This window comes from Cyprinus carpio, chromosome A20 (assembly GCF_018340385.1).
Source record: "Cyprinus carpio isolate SPL01 chromosome A20, ASM1834038v1, whole genome shotgun sequence".
Classification (NCBI taxonomy): domain Eukaryota; kingdom Metazoa; phylum Chordata; class Actinopteri; order Cypriniformes; family Cyprinidae; genus Cyprinus; species Cyprinus carpio.
In genome coordinates, this window is record NC_056591.1 from 21,197,946 (window position 1) to 21,216,971 (window position 19,026).

The window sequence follows — 19,026 nt, forward strand, 5'->3', positions numbered from 1 at the left end:
GATGACACCTACAAACCATCACTCACTACAGCACGTTCTGGAAACTATGACTGCTCTCTGCAAAGGCTACCATTTCTTTTCATCCTCCTCAGTAATATTCTCAGAAGTGAGGTAAAACACCAAAAGTATCATGGGAAGTTAATTATTCTCTCTCACAAACTCTTAAAGCCTGAGAAGGTTATGTATGTAATACATACGTCACCTTCTCATACTATGTATGACCATTTTTCAGCTCAGTAGCAACAGCTGTATCTGCTGACAGGGATGTATATGACTAATCCTCAATAAACTGGGACAGAATATCCACCCCTGCATTCACCACTAGAGTCATGTCTTCTATTTCACACAACACACCAGTATCACTGTCACTCAAGCTGAATCTCCCCACCAACCAGAAAAACTAAAGTGATATGCAATTACCAAGAAAAACATACCAACCATACCATCTCTGATCCAGCAATGAGCTCAAGGTAAACTATAAAATAAATAAATAAATCAAATAAAAAAAAATAATATGTAAAATAATCTATTCATTATATATTGTTTCAACTAGGAAAATAAGTTGTTACAACATGCCCCATGAAACTAAAATTATTATTTTATTATGATACATAGATAGAATGAAAGATAGAACGATAGATAGAACGATAGATAGATAGAACGATAGATAGATAGAACGATAGATAGATAGATAGATAGATAGATAGATAGATAGATAGATAGATAGATAGATAGATAGATAGATAGAATGACAGAGCCAAACAGATCGACAGAATGATACGTGGATAGAACAATAGATAGAACTAAAGATAAAGACAGACAGAATGATAGACAGAATGACAAACAGATACAACGATAGAAAGATCATTAGAATGACAACAGACAGATACATCAATAGAATGGTACATGGATAAAACAATAGACAGTAAGCAGCAATTCAGGGCCAAGCACTACAAGAACAGCATGTACAGCCAGCATAGCAATCACAGCAAACTCATGAAAGCACATCACACCGAACAGTCAAAACTCCACAATGTGCATCTCATTTGACCAGGATACAGCCTCTGATCCAATTTTGGGTCAACATTGTTAAGTTTGCAATACCATAATGTTTATTTCAATAATTTTTCTAGAACAAAGTGGCAAACATTATAACTGTTTGAAAAGTGAATTTTTTAGCTGGTGGTGGCCATCATGGCCATCACTACAAGTGTGCCAAATTTCATAATTTTCCTACAAACGGTTCATAGGGCTGCCATTGACTCCCATTGGTGAAAAATAATAATAAGGAGGAAACTTTTGGACAGGTTTAATACACCGCTAGTGAAGTTCTAGGCTATTAGCAAGTTGAGATCTCAATTTAGCTAGACTGGCTGTAGTGACCACAGGACACACAGAACAATAATGGGAGCTGACATGCCTGACCTTTCCTATTAAAAGAGCCTGGCTGTTTAATACCGGCTGCCTCCACATCTCATTAGCCAGCTCAGCACCTTGTGCAGCACTATGCTCTGTGACTGAACCCAGCAACTTCAGCCTCCACTCGTTAATTAATTTCTGCCCATTATACACCTCTCTAGCTCTCATTTCTGGGGTATGCGCATGCACATGAGTGTATATATGCATTCAGGGCCGGACTGGGATGCAATTTCAGGCCGGGAAATTTCATACTCATCCAGGCCACACAGAAAAAAGGGAGCCAAAATTTTATTTTTTGGGGTACTATAGCTTGTCACTGGAGCAGTACTCTTAAAAGGACATCTTTGTACTGTTCCAGTGACAAGCTGGTGTGTCCCAAAAGGTGGGATATTTTCACCCCCCCGCCCCCTCCCCAGCTCTTAATGCATCGTGTTTCCTTCTGGAGCATCAGTGAATGTTTGAACCTTTTTTAATAGTTGTTTTTGATTCCCTCAGTTGTCCTCAGTGTAAAAAGATGGATCTCAAAACCATACAGTCACTGCTGGAAAGGGTTCAAATATGCAAAAGATGCTGGAAAACTGAAGAATCTGCAGGAACTGTATGATTTTTCTGAAGAACAGTGCTCAGTTTATCTTTTCAGAACAAACAAGGGACTCATGAACAACCATCACAAAACAGAAAGACAGTCGTGGATCATCCACGTATCCACACACAGTATTAAGAACCAAGGATTCCCAAATTTTTGAATGGGGTTATTTTAATAATTAAAAAAAAAGTGTCTTGTGGACTATATGTAAACTTCTTTTATGTAAAATATCTTACTCAGGACAGTACTAAATAAAAAATAACATGCATTTAGTATGATCTCTGTTATTTTGTTAAAATTATTCACATTTTCACAGATTCTGCAAGGGGTTCCCAAACTTTTGCATGCCACTGTACATTTAAAATTCTATTTAAACAGACACCAGTGACTTTTATTGGTGGCATGGGCAGTTTAACTTTCCGTTACTGGAGAATAAGTTCAATCCTAATAAATCTGTGTGTAAAATGACATGGCATAGCATTTTAAGTTTTTTGCCCGTTCTTACTATAAAATGAAAAAGGCTGTTTCTTTGAAATCCTCACTCTACAGAATCTTTCTCAAGGGATGACAGACAAGCATCATAAGCACTAGGAAATCCATCATTCCTGACCACTTCCCCCAGTCCAACAAGGTCACTCCGCTGAAACAGACAGTCTGACTCTGGCTCTGTCACCTCCAATGCAATCAGAACCTCCCCACAGCGCTGCATGGCTCATAGGTTTCAAGGAAATTATATTTATGAGTTGCAGACAGCAATCACTTTTCCACTGGGTACTACTGACACCCAGAGCAATGCCACCAACACACAGGCAGGCCGACTCACGATCATCACTTGTTTGAGATTTCTAGCATGGGCCGTTTTGGGTATTGAGAAGAGACGTCCCTAAACGACCTAACAAATGCCGAAAAAATGGGTCAACAGCAAACTTTTCCAAATGGAAAATGATACACATGTGTATTTGTTTATAGGGCTACTAATGTTAAATTACTCTTCCCGGCAGGGCTCGACAGTGCAAACATTTCACTTGTATTTATGACTAAAAATAGATTTAGTAGGCCATGTGGCCCATAAAAAGTTGTACATATCTTAAATGGTATAACAAAAGTCTTAATTTTAAGAGGTCTTAAACTGAGGCTGGGAAACCGAAATCATGATACAGCTTAATGTTTAATAAATAAATTTTTTAAAATCAATAAAAAAAAATCAATGATTTAATGAAATAAACGTGCACATTTGCACACTTTGTGCATTCCTCAGGCATATGGCTTCATAAAAGTTTGCAATAAATGAATGCCATGCATTTATGCCCAGCAAATGATTATGATAGACTGCTTATGACAATGTTTATGATTTTCATATTGTAATATGCTTTAGATGGTTGTAAGAATGCATATTTTATCGCCATCATTTGTTTGAATGAACAGCTAGAAGTAGTAAAGACATTTCATAAGAGTCCTGATGTTTTTCGTGCTTTTTTATAATTAAAAGTCCTGCATTATGTAGAATTTTTTTTTATATGTATGTACACACATATACAAAAAACAGATCATAATGCTATCATAGAGGCAATCATTTATGCAATCAGCAGATGCAACTCTGCTGTGAGATTAGTCTTGACTGGATTTAAATGTTTTAAATGGGTGCTAAATGGTATATCTTTAAAATATAGGCTAGCTCACGACCCTGGGTTGTAGCCATGGCGTTTGAAAATCTAAGCCCACCCCCAACAAGCGTAGAGGCAATCATGATGGCTGAACAATAAAGAACAGACTAATGTATGAGGATTGAATCGAACTGGTTAAGCTGTTGTCACTAGTCGACCAACATGGCTGTTAAAAAGCTGGTTGACCAAAGAATTCTAGCTTGTTACGCTAGTTAATAATAAAAAAGTTTGGACACAACACAGCACGTTAGCTTCCCTTGAGGATTGCAGGGATGCGTTTCCAATCACTGAGGGAAGTCAAAAACAATAACAATCAATTTGTCAGTTCCACTTTTCAAACCAAGCCCAATGACAGCAGATCAGCAAAACCTCATTTTAATTTAGTATGTCTAATGCAGCTAATATATTCCATAAAGGCTTCTCTTCCTGTGCTCTAAGAATGTAATTACATTTCCACACTGTAATATGAAGTCATCGGCAATGGCCTGAGGCACATTAAAGCATGTGATCTGCCAACATGTGCCCTGCTAACAATGCCTTCAGTCTTCACAACCTGCTTCCATCAAAACCACCTCATGTGGACAGCACACATCTGCTCCTCAATAGAAACACTAACTGTGGCTATCTTCTCATAACAGTCAATAATGTCACCTAAATACACTAAATGTGGACATGTGAATGAGATGCACAGGTAATTTTGTTTGAAAAAGGATTCCAGATCTACAGTACCAAGGACAACACTGTGAATGCCAGTTAAAAATTGGGCAAAATTCAGAATTAGTAAAACTAATAATACATGAACATTTTATGAGCTGGACGTTGAATTAAATTAGCCACATCCAAACGTTGAATAGGAATTTGACATTAAATATAACAACAAAATAATAAATAAATAATAATTACAAACAACACCAATAAAAAATCTATCATAAAAACGATACATAATGCTATTAAATAAATATTATATTACAGATGTATCCATCCATCAATAAATTAATAAATTACATATGTAAAAAAAAGACATATTATAAAATAATATCTATCTATCTATCTATCTATCTATCTATCTATCTATCTATCTATCTATATTACATATATAAAACGATACATAATGCTATTAAATAAATATTATATTACATTTTGTAATATATAATACATTTTGTAATATATATATATATATATATATATATATATATATATATATATATATATATATATATATATATATATATATATATATATATGTGTGTGTATATGTACTGTATATGTATATGTATTTGTGTGTGTGTGTGTGTGTGTGCACTTAAATTCTTAAATTACTTAAATAAAACATTATTCAAAACTTTCCAACAACACGTCACTAAGCCAAAATTCAAAGTCTGCGTTGACTAAGTTTGCTTTTCTAGAAAAGTGTTTCAAATCTGAATCCCAATACTGCATCCTGTTCGCTACAAGTGCAATTCAAGAATCAAAAACTGAATTGGTTAAAAGAACCTGGTTAAAAAAAAAAAAAGAGCAGGTGTTTCTCAAATAGTGTTTGAAATAAAGAAGGATGGCTGTATAGTATGTGCTAGATATTGGCTTTGACCCTTCAGACCCGCAGATTCTCAGCTGACCAGAACAGATGTGGAACAGCCCACCCCATCAGCGAGAGCACTTCTTCATCTGAGCCATGCCACAATGACAGATCACATGTCTGGACAGCTCTTGTAGGTCCTGCAGCAATGGTGCCGTCCTTGACCAGGCATGCTGTGGCGGTGTAAGAAAATCTCTTATCATGTTACGATATGCAGAGGCACAGTCGTAATCAAGCTAAGTGCCATGCTGAGGCGTGAACCCTGCTAAAATGCCATTCCAGGCACCCATAAAACACTTTATGGAAAATAAAGACCAATCCCACTTCTAAGTATCGATCGTAAATTATTGTAACATTTGCAGGCAGTCAGCAGAGAGATGTTAACCATAAGTTATCAAAGGGTGTGTGTGGCTGTTCTGCTTGGTCATGTTCGCATGTCTTGTAAAGCAGCTCTTCGGATTGGATTACGTTACCTTCATATTACTGTTACAGCTACATGCAATCAGTTTAAAGGAACAGTTTAACCAAAAATAAAAATTCTGACATCATTTATGTATCCTCATGTCATTTCAAATGAGTATGACTTTCTTTCTTCCTTGGTGAAAAATGATGAGATGATTAAACATCCCCTTAAATTATGAAATTAAAATAGTTCTAAAGAACACAGGAAATGAATAGCAGTAGGCCTGTGTATACATTAAAGGCAAACAAAGAAATCTTAAACCTAGATTTCAGCTTGGTTAAATATTTATGAATCCTCTGGCATCAAAAAGCACTCATCCTAAAAGCTTTTCTTTTAACAGTATGTTCTCAGAAAACAATCTTTTGGATTACAGGACTACACGCTTTAAACAAGACAGTTAATACATTATCTTACAATCAATTTATAAAAACATACTGTGCCATATTTTGGATTTATGCATGAAATTGATCAAAAGTGACAGCAAAGACATTTATAAAATTACATAAATTTTCTATTTAAAATCAATACTGTTTTGAACTTTTGAACTTTCTATTCATCATAAAATCATAATAAACTGTATCATAGTTTCCACAAAAATATTAAGCAGTACAACTGTTTTAAACATTGAGAATAATAAGAAAAATTTATTGAGCACCAACTCCGCATTTTAGAATGATTTCTGAAAGAACATGTGACACTGAAGACTGGAGTAATGAAGCTTTGCGTCACAGGAAAAAAATTACATGTTAAAATTAAAATATATAACCGTTGTTATATTATTCACAATATAATATTTATACTATTTTCTTAATAAAAAAATCATATTTTCTTAACTTTCGAACAGTAGTATATGTATAGACACACACACACACACACACACACACACACACACACACACACACACACACAGTGGTTAATGTATATGTGTAGATACTACATGGCTACTGATCAATTAAAACATTTGATCAGATTAGTTACATATGCCAATTCAAGTAACAAATGAATCATAGTTAATCACATATCAATATTTGCTAAGAGAAGCACCAAAATGAGATCATTCAAAGACATAACTATGGCAGACAAGTAAAGCACTGAACAAGACATTCTAAAAAGTGTCTTTTGAACTCAGTATATTGTTTCTTCTTTCCATATTGAACATAAGTCAATCACTGACATACAGTCCATAGAAAAAACATTTTGCAATCAAGTCTGTCCAGAGTAGATTTAGACTTAAAGGAATAGTCCAATCAAAATGAACATTTTCTGAAATTTAACACCCTCAGGCCATCCAGTGTAGACTTAGATAAGTTTGTTTACTCAATGGAAAAGATTTGGAGAATTTTATCATTACATCACTTGCTCCCCAATAAACCCTCTGCAGTTAATTGGTGCCATCAGAATGAGTCCAAACGTCTGAAAAAACATCACAATAATCCACAAGAAATTCACATGACACCAGGCCTGTGAAGCAATGCCTTGTGAAGCTAAACAAACAAATGTTTGTAAGACACAAATCCATCGTTAGGGCATTTTTATTTTCCATAATCCATAATAATGATTCCTCCAGTGAAAAAGTTAATCCCCTGTTGTCCTTTCACATCATTTATTCCCACCAAAGTTTTTGTTTAAAACAGTTTTGGACTGTTTTCACCAGTAAATGGTTCTTGATTTGTGCATATTTCTCTCCTGATTCAGACAAAACAACTTCTTCACTGGAGAAAGCAATATTACAGATAGAGGGCTTGTATGTTTTAGAGAGAAACAACAGTTTGAATGATGGATTTGCTTATTAAAAATATGCCAATTTTGCTTTAATGATGTTAATTGATAGACATGTTGTGCATTATTGTGATAGAATAGAAACTCAGTTTGATTACACAGAAACTATGCTTGAATACACATACAAAGCTATGTAGCAAAAAAATGCTTTTATTCACAGCCATTCTACTGCCCTACTTCGTTTTGTTCTTCTGAAGCACATAAGCACTTTTGTCTGTATTCTCATGGGATCACATCCTCTAGGTTCTACCACTGCAGTCAGAGGTAAAAACGCTTCTGCTGTGGCAACAAGGCAGAGGATTTATCAGACAGGTGATACAAATGCATTATGGGTATTCATATTTCCAGACAATAACACAAGGGTCTGTTTATTATTAGATCAAAAACTATAGGCAACCGCATTAGGAGAAGATGTTCTAACAAAGTTTGCTGAAACCCAGCCAAACCGCAAAAGATGATGGCTTCATTCCCAGATGCAAAGTGAGGTAACTTTACCGTAAAACGACTTTCGCAAAGTGGCTGAATACAAACTGTGGCAGCAGACCATCGGGTGTGGTGGTGAATAATTTGATGGTTTTTGAAGAATGACAGTAGAAACGACAAGCAAGCAGAGAATTGGTAGGCTGTCAGCCTAACAGACTAATTAAAGGAACTGATTACACAGCTTAAATGTAACAGCATTCACAGATGTGTTCAAAGACATGCATTAAAGATGCAATGTATAATTTCTGTATAGCATTACCTTTAAAAAAAAAAAAACCTGTTAATGAAATGCTGAAATTAATTAAACTGTCAATTATAATCAAAATAGATTAATAAAAGTGTATGGCGTAGTGATTTTTATTATTTTTTCAGTTTTCACGTTCTTGTTAAAATGTTCATATATACTTCCAGTAAATTAATACATAACCTTTGAATATGTGGTATAATTTTATACTTTATCACCAATTTAAATGTTATTTATTTAGTTTCAATTAAATGAGATGCCATTTTATTCAGAGAAAAAATTCATGTATATGACATGATGAATAAATATATGACATGACAGCATAATATGAATATGAGAAGGTATAATATAATGACATTATTATACATTCTATTCAGTGTTATTTTAGTATTATTGAGATACTTTTATAGTTTTGTTAATAATTTGAAAAAAGAGTCCTAGAAATTTTTAGTACTTTTGTCCTGTTTTTGTAGTTTTTATTAGTTTGTGTTGTTTGATGTCTACATAGTTTTTATTCAATTTAATTTTAATTTTAGTTATTTAATACATCAATATGAGAAATGTCGCCTTGTCAACTAGCTGAAAAAAAAATTATTTATTAAATTAAAAATATATATAAAATTTCAGTTCCATATTTATTTTAAGTAATGAAAATATTTTTATGGTTTTAGTTTTAGTTACCCCTATAATAACCCTCAAACTATACATAAAAAAATTAAAATAAACAACTGTAAATAAATTATTGCACCGCACATTACTGAAATGTTTACAAACACCAAAAAAAAAGAAAAAAGAAATGTAAAACAAGAAATAAAAATAAAATAAATAAAACAATAAAATAATCAAAATTCTGATTTAAAGTATGTTAGATGAGCCACTTGAAAGGAGAACTTTTTTTTAAAACTATTTGTATTCTCAGCAACCTGTCCCGAAAAAACAATTAATGTGATCTGTGCACTTTTTTTATGTGAACGGCTGGGTTGAAAAAGCTGTGCCAAGAACATAAAATGCAAATTCAAATCAAATAGCTTTCAATATTCAAACAAAACCAGCCAAAAGGCATCATAATACACATAATGCATTTCTTGTACTTTTCTTGGCTTTGATGGATCAAAAGGGCAACTATAAGGAGTCTGGATCCTCCGTGTTCAGCTACCGGGCAACATTCCAACATTTATACCTATTGTTGCTAGGAGACATTCCCGCTAATGTTTACAGCTCGGCTCAATCAAATGGGAAGCTGGCAAATAGTGTGCAGCACAGAACAGGTATCATCACCGTAACCTTTTGTGTTCTGAAATCTCACGACTATGAAAGAGGCATCCGGGGCGGGAAAAGAAAGGTTAATTTAATGCTGAAGGAAGGAGAGATGTCTGAAAAATGTCCTGCAGCAAAGACTTCTTGGCAACATATGTTTGAGGCACTTGTGTTTATTGGTTTTGTTAAGCTGGAAATGATTTATAACATTTGAAAAGCCATTAAATCTATCTGCCTTTTTAGATTTGGATTGTGGTGTGGAGAAGCCAATTCAATTCACTTGCCAAATATCAAGGACTTCTTTTCCCTGAGAGGCAGCTCTTCAGTCACAGTCACAAAGCCAAAGAGCTTCAGTAGTTCGCTACGCTACTCTGTCTCTATCCTGCTTGTCAATCTGGGATTCCTTATTGTCAAATTCAAGAAAATATTAGCAAACAAAGCGATCTGATTCAACAGTCCTACTTGCATAACAAATCAATGGATTTCCACCAAGCACGATGTGAAGAGTTTCCAGTGACATGTGAATGTGAAATTGCTGTCACAATAACAGCCAATCAGAACATATTTATTCCTGTCATATATGCAGCCTTCATTTAGTTCAAACAGTAGAGAATGGCGCTAGCAACGCTGAGGTCTTAGGTTCGATTCCCAGGGAAAGCGAGAACTGATAATATGCACCTTGAATGTGAGTCGCTTAAATGTCTCTTCCAAATGCATAAAAGTAAATGCAAATATTTGATGTTTAATATTCGTGGAGTTAGATTAATGAGATTGCACGGCAGTAACAAAAACCAAGCAATCAACAAAATGTTGCTGAATTACATGAAAAAGATAGCTTTGCCACATGTCGTTTTATTGTGCTGTTGTCTGAGAGAAAGTTTTTAAAAAAGCATATTAATTAGCCAGTTTAAATTCATGGTGTACAATACATTCATTTATACATGGTAGAGTTATGGCATCAATGCTTTGATGAGATATGTAAATATTTGGATTCATTATGCAAAAGGCTTCCTAAACCATCTGTCAGTTTTGGGAAACCAAGGTCATGATGCAAAGGCATTGCACAGCAATTTAGAACAATATTCTGCCAATGTGATTGTTTTGTTTGGCAAAGGGTCTGTTCGAAGTCCTTTCCGTATGTACGCTAGGAATCCGTTTACTTCCAATCCAGAAAAAAAGAGAGTTGTCGCAGCACTTTTACATGCTTACGGACAAACGAATTCACATATAATACGCAGTATTAACCTAAAAAAGTATGTTTGGCAAATCACTTGCATTCAGGAGAGTAATTAATTTCAAGAGCAAAAAGCCTTTCTCCTGCATATATGCTAGCTGATTACGAGGACGGAAAACAACAATTAAACCTTTGTCTTTGTGCTGTTCCAAGAGGAAAGCATGACAGCAGACATTCATACCAGTTTGAAAACAAAACAATTATAGAAATGTGTAGCACCAGGTGTAGAATACTTCAAGAGAGTTTAGAAATGAACTCAGTTTGTGACCTCAAGAAACAAATAAGAAAACAACAAGATGGATGAACAACATGATCCAAACCTGATTTCATAAATGTATCTGAATTGACAAATGCAGAAACTGATTAAAATTAAATCATAAATCTTGAATGCATAGAGCATCTCCTTCAGTAGTTAACTCAACTCTTCTGCCACAAAAGCCTCTTTGAATTATCTACATTTAACAGATATTTTACTCTTTTTTTTTTTCAGAAAACATTGATAAGTTTAATTTAACTGCGATTAGTTTGATTAATCAACATATCATGTAATTAGAACCAGACTCAGCAAATAGTTTTACAATATTTATGATAATCCAGATTATATAAAACCACATTTTTGACTATCAACATTAAATCTACTGCATATTGTAGCTTATTCTGGCCAAGAACTGCCCACTTAGACAGCCTTCTGACCAACATGTAAAATGACCAACTGTTGTTGATAAGGGTATGCAGGGGCAGATAAGTCTGAAATCGATGCAGCCACAACAACAGACTGGCATGCAACAAAGTGGTAAAATATTTAAATGATTCAGTTTCCACAAAAACTTAAGATAACAAGGAAATTAGAGCAAATTTTGAGTGAACCACATTTTCAGACCTATCAGCAACATCAGCAGCAATCTGGTAACATGTAAACCAATCTTTCCGACTGCCTGATAAAAAAACTTGTGCACGCCTGATTCGCAGAAGTTCCCTTGTGGGCAGCCAATTGGAACTGACAGATTTCAGCAGCTGTATTCATCTTTGCGTACATTATGCATCAAATGGTCCATAGGGAGGCTGCCAAAGGCTGAAGCTAAGAGGACCACTTTGACAACAGATATCAAGTTTTTCATCAGCAATAATAGAGTCAAACTACTTTACCAGATGTCCTTTCAATGAATGCATCTTTGAGCAATCTCTATAAACACATCCCTTGAGTATACAATATTCTTTTCTTTGCTTCCATGTCAAAATGTTGGGCCTACAGGCCAGACTGTTGGACCACAGGCATTTATACTTGCCAGACACAAAAACCACCAGAGAGAAAACTCTTATAAATGCTTTAACTAAGGACATTTATCTGTGTTATAGCCTTAAACAATAAAAATGTCTGCTTGGTAATTTAGCAGAGCTGAGTGCATTAGCTCCATTTTATACAGCCATTCCAACAGAAGAAAAGGGTAACAAACTTTTTATTTACAGTAACTCAAGCCATGATGTGACATGGGTGCCCTACATCACTGGCCAAAATGGTCGACTAATGCACACATAAAGCCAATCTGCTACATCAGATTCTTACTAGATTAATCTGCAGACAATTTGCAGACGTTAATACACAGTAACTGGAAAGAAAGAAAGAAAGAAAGAAAGAAAGAAAGAAAGAAAGAAAGAAAGAAAGAAAGAAAGAAAGAAAGAAAGAAGAATTGCTTTAATTATCTTTTTAAATTTATGTATTATTTCCATCTTTTATGCTATTGATTTTATTAGCTTTCAGGAATAAATGCGATTAAAGCAAAAGTTCACTGCATTCTACTAATTTTTACACGGTATATACAGTGATTTTTAATTCACAACAAGTGTGGCAATTGCCTCAACCTCCATGATGAAACCATTACTGCAGTTACCAAGAAGCATATGAGTATTTGCCATTTATGTAAACCTGTAACCAATAAAATGGAGATCAAATAAAGTTTAAATGCAAAGGCATCACAACTTTAGATTATGGATATTAAAAGGCTTTTTTCCATACATACTCTTTTTCTTTCTCTCATGAAGAGCGAGAACATTACTGAGGATTTGCCTTATAAGAAAATTTAGTAGCTCTCCCTTGCTGGACAAGAGGAACAAATACAAAACACTGGAATACAAGAATGTTTCCAAACCTTAAGAACATTCAACTGAGGGCATCTCAGTTATGCTCAGAATGAACTCTCTCTCAGAATAGTAGCAAACATGGGGAAAAGGGGATCGGAAAAGGTCAGAGAAACAGAGAGGACAAAAGAGAGCTTAGGTCAGAAAAAAAAATTAACTGGCCTCAAAGTTTTGACATCAAACAGAACAAAAACCACCCTAATCCCAAACAACACTAGAGTACATTATAAGACAACAGTTGCTTAAAAGTAACTTGGGAGCTTATGACATTAGCCTGCTAAAAATGACTCGCTTATGACATCATCATGCTCAAAGACGAGCTTCTAGAGTAGGGTCAGATTAACAGACACCAGGTGGTGACATCACCCACTGTGGCTGATTCTTCGGGATAATGACCTGTGTGATACATTAACCTACAGACGTCCATTTGGATTAGTGTAGTCACGCTTTTGTTGTCATGTGATCTATCACGCACGCCTGATTCACCATGCCAGCTGGTTGGCATGGTGAGACTGTCGCTGGCCACTATCCATTACAGTGATTCAAAAGGTGTCACAGAGATAGTCTGGGAAAAGTAAAATTACTCAGTTCTGTGAAGTCTTACAGAGTGCAATGTTGCTGTACAAATACCAGACTGAAATCATCTTTTCAGATGGGACTAGATTAGAAAACATTCTGACGGTTAAAAAACCCTCTCAAGCTCTAGCAGAAGCAATCATTTCCTGCTTTAGTAGGTCATTGAGACTTGGCTTAGCTTCTTTAACGTAAAACTCCTAATTGGCTGTCAGGGCCCATGGTAGTGGAAAGATAAACATAAATGATAGTGGCCCCAGGCTAATGACACAAGCCCAGCCTTCATGAACACCATCATCCCTCCGGTGTAATATAACAAGGCAGGGTTTCCACATATAGCCCCACATTATTTCCACTAAGATTACTCACGGCCACATACATCTAGAGCTATATCACTGACCACTTGTCGGGTGGACAGTTGTGCTCTTAAATTCTCGGGTTCACTTCTGGGAGACACTGCAGTTTTTGCACCATTACAAGTGACTGACTCTCCTCTTTGAACCAAACCTAATTTCACAACTGTATAAAATCACATCAAATAACCAGGCACAGGCTTCCAGAAACCAATTCAGATTAAAATCCTAGGTGAGTAAGCCGAAAGGTTGTAGGTTCAATCCCTCTATGAACTTTCACCCAAGCTTAAACCAATAAAACTGTTCCTGTTCACCAATATAACAGTTTTCTTATTAGACTGAAATGCAGTTTGGTAATTCAGCATATAGAATGGTAACCGGAAGGTTGCAGGTTCGAATCCATGAACTATCATCTTCACCGCAGGTTTAGAAATTACTTAAGCGTTATCACTTACCAATTGCATGCCACATATAAATGCCAGCGTGCATCTACCACTGCAACAGCCCATCTTGCCTTCCTTCGAGTTCGTGTTTCCACGTGGGTCGCTCTAACTCCACAAGATAATGCCGAGGCAACGGGTTTAAAGGGGTCTTTCTTCACTCCAAAAGGCGATAGAAGCGAATCAAATACGCCCTTCCGATAAAAGCATCCCAAGCGCTCCACAATGTAGGAAGAAGATATAAAGAAAACTGCATGTGTTTTTTAGAAAAGTAGAATTGAGCTGTAATGCAAAGTCAAAGAGATACGAAAAACACTTCCCTAAGTTAGTGGAGAAATAACGGTAGCTCCAAATCCAGCAATGAAAGACATGTCAACGTGATCTTCCACGGGTCCGTGTCTCAGAAACAAAGCCACCCAGTGTTGTTTACGCTCTCATTGCTCCTCCCTCGCGAGAAAGAAACCGAATTAACACATTTTAGGCAGCAATGATTTGCTTTATTTCTCTGGAAGCCGCGGCGCGCGTGTTCAGTTGTACAAGCAGGAAATCCACGGGAATGGTGATACGAGGACAGTAATCCAAGCGCGCGTCCTGTAGGAGCCTTTCAGTGCGACCGAAACGTGTCTTCTCGGGTCCCTCAACTACTACTGGTCCCTTCCAACGTTAACTTAAACAGTCCGGGTGTAGAGGAGGACAAAGAAGCAGTGCATCTTGCACCATCTGACGCTCCAGATTGAATGAAACGCACGCGGTGCTGCTCTCCGCGGGGATGCGACTCGGTTTGTTTCTCACGCAGCGTCTGGTGCTGGTGCTGATGCTGTACAGAGCGCAGATGAGGACCTGGACGTCCCTCAATGCACCGGATGAGCTCTCTGCTCCCCCTCTCAGTGGGCGTGAGAGCAACACGATATGGAAATAATGACTGTGTGGTGTTGAGGGGTCACTGGGCAAGATGCAGATATATATAACGGGCTGTAATTGCTTCATTCGCCCTCAGAAAATTTCAGGTCTGAATTTAAACGGCTCCCTCGGGTTTCAAAGTCTACAATGAAAAGTAATGTTTTTGTTAGCAATGTCGCTGAATGCCGCGATTGACCAATCAGAAAAAAAGTATTCGATAAAGCCGTGTAATATTGTGCAATAAATTCTTCACATACTACATATGCACACTTTATGTAAGGATATGTGTACTTAGTAGATAGTGTATAGCCTACTTTTATAATTGATGCTGGTGCAATGCAATCTCTAATGGTCTACTAAACACAAGCCCACACCCACAAAGAAATACACACAATCAGTCTCTCTATCAATGTTTATTATATGCTTACATTTTCCCAGCAATCTTGAGTGGCAGTAGCATATTTACTTTCGTTTTCCGGAGATAATGACTTCAGGCAAAACTGCGGACCCCCCCTTCCTGTCATGCTCGTCCCCTGGTCCAGTTTAATCTTGGATTCATTTCACTCATACCTGGGAAAGCGATAGAATTAGAGATTGTGTTATGTTTGTCTGACTGTTCCATGACACATGACTTATCTGAGCTTTCCAGCCATCACGTCTGGACCTTGGATTTGCCAGGTTTCCACAATGTCCAAGCAAGCAAACTGTTATAAACAAATTCTGTGGAATTGCAAGCCATTAACCTCAACACATGACAAAAATAAATAAATAAATAAATAAATAAATAAATAATACAACACTACATTTTTTTTAAATGCCATATATGAATAATCTAATATTTTGTTGTTGTTATTGCATGCATGTTTATTCTTTGTTCCCTTGAAAGTCATTTTAACTCTTTGAGACATAGCTGTCTTCGATTCAGATCTAAGATTTGATTTGATTTCATTCACATCACAAAATTTTTATTATCTGCCTGAAAGTGTCAAACTGTTTGTATCTGATAGCTTTCTCAAATCTTAATCTAGATTGGGCAAATTTGGGCGAACCATTAAAGAATATGAAATTAAGGAGTCCTGCGCATCTGTAGCAGCTGTATGGGGAGATATCGATCCATTATAATTTCAAGAGCTACTGCAGAGCCCCTGACTTATATCACTTTAAATTGGACACCTACCCAGGCAGATGCACTTTCCTGCTTTGTGCTTTAGTCAGGTTGAACTTGAGTGAGTGAGTAAGTGAGAAGACTTTATTAATCCCGAAAGGGAAACTGGTTTGCCACCAACTTAAAACATACAGCCAACAAGCACACCACACAGCTAACACACATAAATAAAAACATGATTAAGAGACCAACAAGACATGATTATAACAAGATACAGTTACACAATTCAGAAATGCAAGGCAAAGAACAGACAGTTCAACAACTTGAACTTGGGTTCTCCTGAATGTTTAATTTGATCTGTTCATATTCCATCAGCATGCCATCATAGGATTTTCAACCTCCTAACAATGAAAAATCAGGACATTATTCTTTCAAAGGTACCCTTGCACCTTAAAAATGATCTCGTAGGCTTAACTCTGGCTGTTAAAGCTGCATTGTATTATTTAAATAAAACAATGGTTATTTCACAGATTTACAAGACTGATATGACAAACGCTGTGGCTTTGAATGCATTTATAGGCCGACTTCACCACGAAACACCATATGGTCATTTGTGCAGTTGTTTCACTACATCTCATAGCTAAATTTTTAGTAACTTTGTAGCATGTTTTAATCACAATATTATAATTTGTTCACCAAGATGGAATTAGTATAAGATTTGTGACATGAAAGCAGATGGTTGTCATGCTAAATAGATGTTTTTTCTGTGTTGCAATGGATGAGCTAAGGGCTAAAGAAATTTACAAAACGGTGTATACATTTATTCAGGTAGATGCTGTTTAATCCAATATATATATAGCAATTGTTTATTTATTTTGTCCTTGGCCTTGAACACCCATTCTGCAGGCTTGTTTATTACCTCAAGTAACTCTATTTGTCACACACTGCAACTATGGGTATGTGTGATTGCAGCGAGGTACAGTATATTAGAGGTAATTAGTCTACAAAGCCAGTGTTAACAAATAGTAGCAGTCTTGCTTTATGCTACCTGTTAGTATGTCTTAATAAGTGTAACACTGAGAGCTGATTACATAAGCTCCAATAATGAGGTGTTCAATAACAGCCTTCAGAAGGGCTGTTCAATTAATTTTTTTTAATAAGCCAGTGATTGGCCCCTCTGGGTGTTTCAGTGCCCCCTTGTGGATGTGGAATAACATTTCTGCATGCTTTTTTACAACTCTGCATTAAATACTGCCATCTATTTTATGTCAGGGCTGTCAAATGACAATAAAAATGTGCTGATTATATTATTTTGCATTAAAATGCTTACTTTAAAGCTTAACATGTCCACCTGGACCAGAATTCCACATGCTCCTTTTTGAAAATAATACACGCAATTATCCAAGCGTGCAGACAGTAAAGTTTGAAACAGCAATGCATGGAGCATAATTAAAAGTTATTTTCACACAAGCATAACAGATGAATCATGTTCACCACACAAACAGTGTCTTGGCATCAAACAATGACTGCTGCTGTGTTAGGGAAACCACAGCGCTTTTGCAGCTCACTGCCAGTTTTAATCATTCAAAACCTGCATTCCAGAAGGCCATCAGATATTGATGATAATTTCCTGCCCCCAGTTTGTTTATTGCTCTGCAACAGAATGTTTGATCAAAGTTTGCAAGTGATGCAAGTTGCTGTTTAAATGAAGCAATCCACAGAGCAGACAAGAGGTGAAAAACTCTCAAAAATTGAATAGTTCATCCTAAAATGATAATTCTGTCATTTACTCAAGAAACTATTTTCTCTGAGAAATTGCTGGTAATAATTACAAAGCAACAACAAACACTGAATTAAATGTGAAATTCTGAAGCAGAAAAAACGTAATATTTTCTTACAAAACATACTCAAATAAATCATTTACAATGTAGAAAAATAATTTTTACAGTGCTGTTTTTTCTTTTTTTTTTTCTATGTCTTTCATTAAACCAGCACCTCAAAGTGACCAGGTGCTGTACAGCTACAAAAAATAAATAAATAAATAAATAAATAAAGGTGATCATTGGACTCTTGCACTTTATTCCAAGTAAACCTTTAGACCAATTTTATGATGAATCTTTTGGTAGTTTTTAATCATTTTTGTATTATATACGATAATTTTATGGCAAAAACTGCACAACAATTGTTCAACTTCTGTGTTCCTACAAGAAAACAATATGAACAATATGAGTTTGGTAAATACACTTTAAAAAAAGGGTGTAGGATTTAATTTGAAAATTTTCACTATGACATTTACAAGTTACACATTGAACTAAACATTATATATATATATATATATATATATATATATATATATATATATATATATATATATATTATTTTTTTTTTTTTTTTTTTTTTTTTTTGATGATATGAAATAGTATTTTAAAATGTACTCAAATTATCTTTACTTACTACTTCAATTTTTTTTTTTTTTACAGTGTAATGACAGAATTTCATATTTAGGTGACTTATTCCTTTAACAGTCGAGTTGTAATTGTAAACAACCACAGCACATTTCACTCAACTTTCTATTCGTATTTGTTAAGTGTTTGCCTTACAAACACAGCTGACCCATCACCCCAGACATTACGCATCACCACCGAATAAGGCTGTTTGCACAGCCTCTGCAATTATCCTACACATTTACCTAGCGTTTTTCCGCACATTTTCTATCGTGAGGCATCCACATCTGCTTCTATTGATAGCTGCCAGCGAGCTCTGCTAGCTGCTAGTGAACTTGAGAGAGATTGGTTGAACTTTCATTGTAACACT

General features: G+C 35.7%; 1 protein-coding gene across 1 annotated transcript in view; it reads right to left on the reverse strand.

Moving 5' to 3' along the window:
- Window positions 1-15,222, reverse strand: part of LOC109052320 (sodium/potassium-transporting ATPase subunit beta-1-interacting protein 2-like) — a 52,443-nt gene extending 37,221 nt beyond the window's left edge. The window contains exon 1 of the mRNA XM_042778114.1: window positions 14,223-15,222. Coding sequence (XP_042634048.1) covers window positions 14,223-14,276 — 54 coding nt within the window. The 5' untranslated portion in view covers window positions 14,277-15,222. The remainder of the gene's footprint in view (window positions 1-14,222) is intronic.
- Window positions 15,223-19,026: the final 3,804 nt, after the last annotated feature.